Source organism: Ceratotherium simum, chromosome X, assembly GCF_057802395.1.
Source record: "Ceratotherium simum simum isolate JZ-2026a chromosome X, ASM5780239v1, whole genome shotgun sequence".
Taxonomy (NCBI): domain Eukaryota; kingdom Metazoa; phylum Chordata; class Mammalia; order Perissodactyla; family Rhinocerotidae; genus Ceratotherium; species Ceratotherium simum.
This window is the reverse complement of record NC_141940.1, coordinates 86,893,410-86,904,983: the sequence shown is the minus strand read 5'-3', so window position 1 is coordinate 86,904,983 and position 11,574 is coordinate 86,893,410. Positions and strand designations below refer to the sequence as shown.

At 38.8% G+C, this 11,574-nt stretch overlaps 1 protein-coding gene across 1 annotated transcript; it reads right to left on the bottom strand.

Moving 5' to 3' along the window:
• Nucleotides 1–2,437: 2,437 nt before the first annotated feature.
• On the bottom strand, nucleotides 2,438–11,370 carry VCF2 (VCP nuclear cofactor family member 2). The gene is made up of 4 exons (XM_087426630.1): nucleotides 11,174–11,370; nucleotides 9,735–9,834; nucleotides 4,201–4,263; nucleotides 2,438–2,874 (listed from the first exon to the last, which is right to left on the bottom strand). Exons 1-4 carry the CDS (start codon nucleotides 11,212–11,214, stop codon nucleotides 2,668–2,670), a joined length of 411 nt encoding a protein of 136 aa, XP_087282756.1. The 5' UTR covers nucleotides 11,215–11,370; the 3' UTR covers nucleotides 2,438–2,667.
• Nucleotides 11,371–11,574: the final 204 nt, after the last annotated feature.

Genomic DNA, 11,574 nt, shown 5'->3' with positions numbered 1-11,574 from the left:
CTACTGATATTCCTTCACCCTATCATGGAGTTTTCACTTCTACTGAGATGACAAGCACTCAAAAGACTAAGCCAATCAGTAGAAGTGTCCCAAAAAAGCCCATGTCAGTGCAAACAGCAAGAGGTTTACCCCTATTCATCTTCCCCCATCTCCCACCAAACGACTCAGTTAGCTCCCCTTTAAATATTTGATTGAGCACTGAATGACAAAATGTACTAATATTGTATTTAAAGGCAGGGCCATATATAATATAAATACAAGATCCTACTAGCCTCAGATAACTGGTGTTTTGAAAGGTGTTCGTTCTCTGACACTATCAAGTAGCCTTATAATGGAAATATATTTTAGGCTGCCAAGGTTTAGACAATCTGTAGAAGACAGGGCAGAAATTACATATTGCATTTACTATGATAAGAGATTTACACTGGCATCCTTGGACCAAGATTATACTTACTTTGAAATAACGTTTTGTCAGGGTGATAGCTTCATCTCTCATATCATTAAATGGGTGAAGAATGAAACGAAATTTGCTTTCTCAGGTTTTCAGTAACACTGCATTTTTAATATATGCTCTGTTTCCATATGATGCCATGTATTTAAGCCTGCAGAATTCTTCCTGGGTATTTCTGAATGTGTGTGTACCTGTGGTTTGAGAATTCAAACAGGTTGCCTTCTACAATATTTGGTTGTTTGCTTTATTGTTAGAGAGAAAACGGCAACCAAAAAATCCATCTTCTTGTCAAACACCTGTTTTTCCAACTTTGGGGACAGTAGTCATAGAAAAAAATATTCTTACACAAACTCCACAATTGAGAAAAAAATTGACCCATGCCTACTCCATAAGTTTGGGCTCAATGGTGCTGTAACTTTCCCCTCATAACACTAAAATTCCACTAAAACTGTCTGACCTTAAAATCCTATCCATAATAAAGGAAACAACCATGGAAATGAGGGGCATGTGTGTGTGTGTATTTTCTCCTTTTCCTAGGATAGTTTTCATTTTTTTTTATTTTTGTGAGGAAGATCAGCCCTGGGCTAACATCCATGCCAATCTTCCTCTTTTTTTGCTGAGGAAGACTGGCCCTGAGCTAACATCTGTACCCATCTTCCTCCACTTTATGTGGGACACTGCCACAGCATGGCCTGACAAGTGGTGCGTCAGTGCGCACCCAGGATCCAAACCCGGGCCGCCAGCAGCAGAGCGCGCGCACTTAACCGTGACACCACAGGGCCGGCCCCAGTTTTCATTTTTAAATGTTAGTTCTGTGACTTTATAAAATCTTATTTTTCTTTTAGTCAATCTGTTATTTCATGTCTTTTCCAAATCTTGACAAAGGGCAAAGACCTCTTTCTAGAGCTGTCTGTAATTTCCATATATGCCAGTTTCTGCTGTGTGGATTTCCAAGTATAGTGAAAAGAGAATGCTGTGAACAGGTAGGAGATTCCTATTGGACTCTAGGGCACTTTCCTTTAAATATAATAGCAGTTTGTACCTCTGGCACTCTGCAAGGCAGATAATTAGATATGTTCTGGTTCCTTGTTCACATAGCTCATCACTGAAGAAGTAGGAGAATCTATGAAATCACTATTCAAATTTGGTTGGCTCATTAGTATGACCAAAAAACATGGGAACGTATCCCTCTCTCTCTAAATAAACACCACCACCTATTTCTTCCAATGGTGCTTCCGCCATCGTTTCTAAGCCACACCAATCTTTGCGGTTTCAATGACAAAAGCTGGCCCCATAGTCTCTGTGAAGCGGTCCTAGAAGCATGAAGTGGAGGGCTGTCCAAACCGGTTTCACAATTCTTGTTACTTCAGACATCAGTTCAGGTAGCTTACACTTTATCAGCACTAAATCTAGACACAATAGGTAGAATGTAAATGATGTCACATAAACTACTAATATAACAAGTTTGTGTTCAAGACAGAAAGTTATTACGTACTTATCTGATAGAATTGTGCAATGTTTTCCACTAAGTCTGACATGCATGTTCTGGAGGATTAATGTTACAGAAGTTATCTGAGTATACAAGAGCCTTAAGAAATATTCTTCCCAGAAATACAAAGAGTGGAGACAGTTATTAGAGAGAAGATTTCACTTACACAGTCTAAATTGGGTCTAATTGTCCCCCTTACAAGTTGAGAATAATTTCAATAAGACATCTACCTTCTGAGAGGCAGTAAGGCAGTTCATTTCAGTGCAAGATTAAATCAAGCTTTCTATACTTTGGAATACTAACTTATGTTTGTTTTTGTTTTTTCATAAAAACTACATACTTTTTACTAGCCTATTAAATTTTTAAAAATGAAGACCTTGCATTTTAAAAGGATGTTTGACATAAAGTAGAATTTCTAACAGACAGATCTGGAAACCAATCTGAATTGGACAGTCTATGGATTCAACCTGCAGGTGAGGTTTCCTCATATTGCTACTTTGACATGGATTTGACATCCAACCTGAAAAGAGTTCTATAAAAATTGCTTCGAAGCCCCCTTTGAAATAGCAACAGTGCAACAAAACCCCAAGTAAACAACTGTCGATCAACCTGTTATTTAACATACAGACTGAAAAGCCAACAGCCTCTTTTTTGTGTGCAATTGCTTTTATAAACAAATTTTAGATTGGAATAAGGAGCTCCTAGTTCATCATGTTGAAGACTGTCCTCACTGCTGTAGGCTGTTGAAGTGTGCCTCTTTCAAGATCCGGTTGATGTGGGAGTAAGCACCTTGGTTTAGTGCATACTCCTCATATAAGGACTGAGGGGTACTCGTGTTGGGTTCAGCAATGATCTGGTTTAAGCTGCTTTCTGGTCCAATTACTCTCTCTGGGCTATTAATGCTGCTGCTCCTCTCATTATCACTGCTTGAAGACTGGAAGGATAAAAACAGAAACAGAATGAGTATTATGCTATTACACTATTTTTCCCGTTCATCTTGGAGAATAGCAGCACCAAACACTATACTGGGCACTAATGGTTTACAAACTACAGCCACTTAAAATAGTTCATTCTATCCTTACAAACAACACAATGACCCTGTAAATTAAGTTAGGATTAATATCCACCATTTTACAGATGAGAAAACTGAGATCACTGACTTGCCCAATGTCATATAGCTAGGAAGTGGCAGAGTGAGGATTCAAACACAGACCTTCTAATCTCAAATCCCTTCACAAATCCTTTGTCCCTGCTTGTAGCATTTATTCCAAAAATGTGCATCAGAAAAGTAAGTTTTCATCCTCCGAGGGAAAACATCAATTAATGCTACAGAATGTAGTAAAAAATATGCCCATAAAGAATAAGATGGATTCTGGGCACAAGTTATATAAAACAAATAAATTGTTACATATGTACATTTATGCATACATACATACATGCACACATATATACAAACGTGTGATGATCTCATACATATCCCCTGATAGTGGGCATACATGGTCCTCCTATATCAATGCAGGGCTCACACATGTCCTGAAAGGCATTTAATATACTTTTTTATAAAAGTTATATGTTAATTATTGGCATTTTAGAGACTAGTATTTACTGCTGTTCCACAAATATGGATTTGTTATGGTGTGTGTGTGTGTGTGTGTGTGTGTGTTTGTGTTTGCACCTAAGTTTTTTTAATTGCACTAACACAACTCAGGGTCATTGTCATATTGGAGAAACTACTAGAGATTTCTGAAAACAGTCAGTGTCAAGAATTTCCTCCCTTTCAAAGTTAGGATTCTCAAAGGAGAAGGTAATGGCAAGGATCCTCACTGGAACTACAACATTTAACAATGTTGGTATTGCATTTCTTATAAGGCAATTTTTACCAAAGGTAACATTAATAGGACTTAAAAAAAGAATAGTCATGGTCCATAGGTCATCTGGAGCCCCGCAACATAGGTCACACACCACACTGTCCACAAGTCCTAATAGACAACCCATATTTATCTTTATGCAAATAGAAACATACATTAAAAGAACCATCCAAGAAAGAGTTAGGATGCACCAAATTAAACCAGCTGTGAAAGTTATCACCAATAGCAATCAAATTGACTTAAGGACTTAATGTCAAGGCCAATTAAAAAAAATATCCAAAAATAGGATTTTCTTAGCCCAAGGGTAAAAATCTAAAACCTCCACTGGCAAAAAGTAGTGAAGTTATGAATAGTCAAAATTAAGTAGGTATTACATCGGATATGAAACCTACCGCACACACTTTGGTTCCTTTTAGCTGGCTTTCCTTATCGTTTTCTTTTTTTACAGGTACTGTCTGAAAAACAAGGCAAGAACTATAATTAATTAGTTTTCTGATGAATCAAATTTCAACTCAAATGACAACATATCCATTTTACACTACAGGGTAACACTAGTGTGACGCTAGGCTATGAAAATGTACATTAAAATCAACAAGCTAGGAAAGATTTCTATAGAATAATTGTTACAAAAAAAAATAGATCTACTTCCAATTTCTAGTTCATTTTTTTTGTGAGGAAGATCAGCCCTGAGCTAACATCCGATGCCAATCCTCCCCTTTTTGCTGAGGAAGATTGGCCCCGGGCTAACATCCGTGCCCATCTTCCTCTACTTTATATGCGACACTGCCACAACATGGCTTGACAAGCAGTGCCTCGGTGCGTGCCCAGGATCTGAACCTGGGAATCCTAGGGTAGCCAAAGTGGAGCGCGCACACTTAACCGCTGTGCCACAGGCTGGCCTCCAATTTCCAGTGCATTTAAAACGTTTTTAAACTCAATTGTATAGAGGCATCAATACAAATGTCCATTGCAACACTGTTCATAATAGCAGCATTGTTGTTAACAGCTGAAAATCAGAAACAACTAAATGTCCAAAAACCGAGAAGCGGTCACGGTGCATCCATTCATACAATGAATATTGTCAGCCATTAACAATGATGATATAGTCGGATTTATACTGATATAGAAGGATGTCCCTGACATCGTTTGATCTGATATCATACATGATATATATATATATATATAAAATTTGAGTCTTCAGATCATTTTCACTTTTATTTGTTGTCTATTTTTCACTTTCTAAAGCATCTACAACAAATGTATTTCTTTTGTGAGAAACAACTAGTTTATTTGTAAGTAACCTAGAGAAGGCTACCATAAGACCAAGGAAAATCTGCTTTCAGATTCAGTTACTTCTGACTTCAAAACAAGGACTGAAAATGAACTGTGATGCTGTAAATGAGATTTCCTTTAAATTACTAAAGAACATCTAAAACTCATATCCACTAGCATTTTCTAGACCAATAATGCTGATTATCTAACAAATGTAGCCCATATTATACAACCCTGGGCTTTATCACGCCTTACCCTTTGAATGTTCTTCATGTGAGATATCCTGCTTAATGACTTCTATTATTGTCAGAAAGCTTGGGATAAAAAGTTTTCTCCTTGATATTATATGGTTTGGACATTTGAAATGGCTATCTTAGTACAGAAGCGTGTTCCTTACTACACTTGATTTTAGAAAGAAAGTGAATTCTTTTACCAGAAGAGAAATGAGATTTTAAATGCTTCAGGATCGAGAAAGACCCATAAAATATAAATCCTTTTCACCACCCTCCTGATTCATCGAAGAAACTTCTCATCAGAATGCTCATTCTGTTTAACAAAGCTCATTCTTTTTTCTCTGAATATTTAATATAAGCTTAGTGCTGATATCTGTGCAAGGCAAATGAGAACAGGCCTGTGCTCTGTAAAACTGAAGCCCTTGTAAATTCATGTACACAGCAAAATAAAATTACGCTCATGAAGACTCTGACCAAAGATCTCCCACTAAATAATATTCACAAAAGCACCATACAAAAGTCCTGGGGTTCAGGTCTATGTGAAAAGGAGGATTTTAGATTAGTTTAGGCCATAATGAAATCTGCCTGTTTACTCCATAACCAAAGAAGCTTCAATTGAGTCCAGCAGAGATTTTCCATAGCACACTCTATTCGGGGAGAGGCATCAGAACCGCCTGGGGGACTTTTTGTTAGTTTGATTCACGTGCACGTGCCAGGGCCGCATCTTTGACAGGCTGTCTCAGGAAGGCACAGGTTATTCTGATGCTCAACCACTATCCAAACAAATGCTCATGTGCCTACTATGTACAAGCAGGTGCTTTGCAAGGGATACTCAGGGACTCAACCAACAGGTAATTCCTGAGCCCAGTCAAGAATTCTTTGAGAATGACAGGGTCAAGCTACTACAATGACAGGAAAGTAGCAATGAATGCTGACTGGGGAAAGAGGGCAGGCTCCTTAAAATGAATGGCATCTGAACTGGGCCTTGGAGGATGGAGAGAATATTAATAGGAGGAGTGTGACAAATGGAAGGAACAACAAGAGCACAAGCAGGGTGAAGAGGAGTTTTCAAGGAGACAAAGCTAGTAATATGATATGGCTGGGGGCTCCGGGAGATGAGTTGGTGGGAAACAAAATATATAAGAGAAGACAGGGATAGGTTATCAAGGACCTTGAATGTCATGCTGAGAAGCCAATGGGGACAGGTACTTGAGCATAAGAGACATGCACAGATCTACGTTTAGGAAGATGATTCTAATGGATGAGTGGAGTAGGAGGATAATGAGAGCACAGAAACCACCTAGGAAATTTTGCAATGCATACAGCAAGAGGCAACATAGGCCTGAATTAGGATGGTGGAAATGTAAAGGAAGGGATATATTTGATACACATCATAGGTAGGATAGAAGGAGTCATTGAGGAAATGATAGAGACATCTAAGTTGACCCCAAGCACCCAGGACAATGCTTGGCAAGTGGTAGGTGTTTGGTAAATATTTTCTGAATAAATGTAGCAAGATCTTAGGCGATCCCTGACATATCTTTTAGGAGAAGAGTAGGTGGGGTTTGGGGAGCCAAGTTTTAGTGAGTAGTTGCATGAAGGGGATGAGAAGTAACAGGCAGTGAAAGCATATTACAGCTGGGAGGCAAAGGAGAGAGAAAAGATTCATTAACTTGAGAGAAAAATAAAGTAGACACATTGGGGGCCAGCCTGGTGGCATGGTGGTTAAGTTTGGCGCACTCCGCTACGGCAGCTCAGGGTTCGCAGGTTTGGATCATGGGCGTGGACCTACACTGCTCATCAAGCCATGGTGTGGTGGTGTCCCACATACAAAATAGAGGAAGATGGGCACAGATGTTAGCTCAGGGCTGGTCTTCCTCAAGCAAAAAGAGGAAGATTGGCAACAGGTGCTAGCTCAGGGCCAATCTTCCTCACCAAAAAATAAAAAAATAAAAAATAAATAAGATAACACAAAACTACTTAAGAATGGGAAATAGCACCTTAGCGGGCTAACAAAAGAACCAGTGGATAAATAGAATCTGAAGACATGAGAAGGAATATTAATTACAGAGTATCTTCATCAAAACAGAATGGGAATGCATGTGTATATTCACAATAGAGAATTATGTAATTCTTCTTAATTGTAAAAGCAGATTAAGCCAGTATTTTATTTTCTTTTAAGCCCTAGGTTCCCTCTCAACTCCATCCCTCCATGCCTCAGAGCTTTTCATTTATATGAACCTCAACAAAAATAATTTTTTCTCACCACTAGTACATATTCCATTTCTGGTATCATAATATGATGTTTATTCTAAAGCAGCTACAGAAACTAAATTAAGAAAAACAGATGACCCTAACCAAGTCCATCCAAGCACTTAAAGTATGTGCTCCCAAGGTTCCAACCTATTTAAAACAAAAGGCCCATGTTAGATAATACCAATGAAACACTGTGGAATCTTAAGAACCATAAGATACCAAATCAATCTGCCTGCTGAATTACAACCACTTTGCAAATTAGCAAGGCAATGGTATTCATGTGTTAACTTCTCTGTGTCAATGGGATAGATAATCTGAGCTTTCTGTAGCTCAGTTTCCTTCACAAGATGAAGTTGGACTAGACATTGAGTTCTAAGTTCTTTTCCAGCTCAAAAATTATATTTATAATAGAATCTGTATAACTATATAACTTCACCTTGTTTCAACCCAGTAAATGGGATTTGGACAAAACAAACAAACAAAAAGATTGACAAGTAATCATCACCTGTAGAAAAACATGTGTGCGTGTGTATCTTCAATTCCTTAAAACACCTGAGATTTTAACATTCCATTGCAATATAAAGCTGCTTGGGATTGCCTGGTATACTCCATGAGCAAAGTTTCTTAAAATGCATGTAACAGATAAGGCCATATTTGGAAAGGGTCGTCCCTCCATTTTGAATGTATCTTTTAAGTACAGGTTAATTTCAGAAGTTTCCATTTCCATTTCCAGTCCTGTTTGAAAACAGGACTAAAAACCATTATTTTGTTCAACAACAGTTTCACCCAAAATAAGGTCTCCCAATGCAGTTCTGTGTCCTAGAATGTATATGATCAAAGGTGATGAGAATGACCCAAATCTACAAAGAACCTAAGAGAAAGCATTTTTCAAAAATTACGCCAAATGTTGTCATACGAATTGACACTACTTTAAACAATGACCTGACAAAGAGACAGCTCCTACCAGCTTTTTTCAAAAAGCGGGGGGTGGGAGGGGAGACTTGATAGAATTCTAATTTTAAACATATGTGGGGCCCTTGGTTCTGTTTTTCTCTCATTTGTCTTGCTCCTGCTGCTCCCTTGGAATTCCAGCATTAGGATATCAAATCTTTCCCAATTCCAGTAGGGAAAAGAAAAAGGCAAAGATCTCTTTCAGGTAAGCCACTTATGTTTATATCTACACAGTTTTTCACTCTGGGTTTCTTGCTACTACTTGGTAATCTGAAAAATAAAAATGAATGGTCTCGGCAAGTAAGACCAACTTGTACAGAAACATTAGTGTCTTTGTGTTTGCACTTTCTATAAGGCTTATACACGCATACGAGGGGACAGATTTACAGGAAAAGTGGTGGTGTAATTTGTAAAGATGTAAGGTTGAATGAAAAGAGCAATACTCCTATATATGCAAAGATATTCAATGAAAAATGGCCAGCATCTAAGAGAGCAAGTTGCATGAGTTAAATCTAGCTAAAATTTACCCAACTCAGTAGCTGCACAGGATCTTAGACTATCACCACCTGTGTACAGGTCCCAGGAGGCAGGCAGGGATTGATAATCATTTCACTTCTTGCTCACAAAAGGGACAAGTGAGCAGTACTTAGTCATTAACTAACAGGATTCACCCAGAAAGACTTAACAAGGTTCCTTTAATATTCTTCTAGTAAATTATAGCTCAATTAAAACAATACTATGCTAATGACCACAAGTCTTTAAAATTCAAGCTCTTCAATGCAAGTACCATTAAAGCTTTGCAAAATCACCTGACTCCCCCATCCTTAATTTCATTTTCACTTTTTCCAGCTAGAAATCAAGAATCTCCTTCTTGCCATTAATCTATCATTATGTACTTGAAAATTTACTTTCTATCTAAAAATAAGGGGAGTAAGATTCTTATTCCCTGCTCTTATGACTGGAAAAAAGTCTAAGACCTAGATCTTCCTGATTATGTTTGAGCCAAGTCTTTTCTGTGTTTCGTTTCCACCTTCTGTGAGATACTATATACCACAGCTAAGCACTCCAGCTCAAAAGCCACTGCAATCAAATAGGAATACTTTTATGAAGGTTTCTTGGAATAATACATTTCTTTTCATTACAGGGCACAAATTGGATAATTTAACTTAGGCAATGGATGAAATAGAGAGAGGCTATCTGACCGTAGTTCCTACCTCTGCATCCTGAGAATCCTGAAAGACAGGGTTTCTCTTACTCTTTTTGGACTGGGGAGAATGGTGGTTGTCCTCTTCATTGCCATTCCTTCCTCTTTTCCTGAAAATAAATTGCAAGAGAGAGGAGGAAATATCATCCAACAATTGATCTTTTGAACACAAACTACAAGCCAGTGGCAACATATGTATTTGAGATCTTGTCTGAGAAAATACAAGTCGCCATCTGCTACCTCAATGATTTAAAGTCAGAAGCATACATCACCAGGCACAAAAAGGAAAAAATATAAAACAGGAACTCTTAAGAAAAGTCAAGCTGTAAATTTCATTTCTAAACATTATTTTCATAATTTTAAATGACTCGGGAATAAAATAAGAACGGGAAGAATTTAACAGCTACGTTTTCAAAATCTACCTAGTTAGGTTCATTGTCTTCATTCCCTGAAATTACAATTCCAGGTTAAGTGATTTTATCCTCTTCCATATGATAACACTTAAAACAAGAGTGGCTGCCAGTGTCTATTTACTGTTAATGTTCTTATGAAAGTGGTGTAGGAACAAACACTGGAGAGACTTTCCATGTGAGTTGTTAGCCAATTACTGTTGCTATAGCAGGTACTATTATGACATAACAGTTACTTCACTAGATTGTCATCATGAGATTGTGACTGATTACTAACTTGAAATATTGCCTCTCTAAAATGGTTTTTTAATGGTTGGTAAGATTACATCTTCAGCGTCAAGTCCCCTCTCCGTAAGTAAACAGATTGCAGCACTTGAAATTACAATTCTTGCAGACACCCTATAATTGAACAGACATTCTGCCAAGCCATCTACTTAGAGTGTACTTTTAAATTTATGGTACTCCTAAGGATGGCTGAGTCTACTCGTTTTTATAATTTCATTTCTCTTCAATCTTCCTCTCATCTCTAGGAGACTGAGCACTGATCCCATACACCAGTGATTTCACATTCTTTGTTAAAGTAAAAGAAACGCATTTCTTACCAAAAAAAAAAATGCAATAAATGAGAGAAAAAAGAGGAGTTGCTGCACTGAGAACACAGGCTTTTTAACCACACCCCCTCCCTAGATCCCCCTCCCTGTGCCACCCACTAACTTAGCTTGACTCTTCTTCTTAAAATTGAGGACATAGCAGGCCCAGAGAAGCAAAGTGACTCAGAGAGCAAAATAAGTAGGGCTGGCAGAGCTGGAACTGGAAGAGAAGTTCTCTTGAGCCCTGGCCCAAGGCCTTCCACAAGACCCTACAGGAAGAAAAAAGTCAGATAAATTATACACAATGCTGTGAAAAGGAAACTTTTTTTGTAGGAAATATGTGCAATTTTTTTCAGATATATGAACATGCCAAAGAAACTTCAGAAGTATAAGCTGGACTTGGGAAGAGAAAAGCCGTTGCTCTCAGATCAGACTTCATTCATACATACCGCTTACTGTCGAATGATTCTGTTCCTAATTCCAATAACATGTCGGTAATAGGGCTCCGACATTCATATTTAGGACCAGAGAACACACTAGTACCGGCCGAAGTGGCCTTGGCGATACTGGCCGAAGAAGACAAGCGGGATGACGATGAGGACCAGAGATGTACGGATACAGGTCAAACTGGCCCTGATAAGCTTTCCCCGGCACTGTCGCCTTCCTTAGTCCCGCCCTCGGAACCATAGCAACAGCGGCAGGAAGTCCCTGTGCACGGGAAGGACGCGACCGGGGGGAGGGGGCGGGGCTGCGCTCCGATTGGCGGGTTCCGGGCCTGCGCGCGGGCGCCCGGTGAGATCGCGGCCAGTCTCCCTGCCCGTGGCCGCTGGAGGTTTCCTCCGGGACCCTG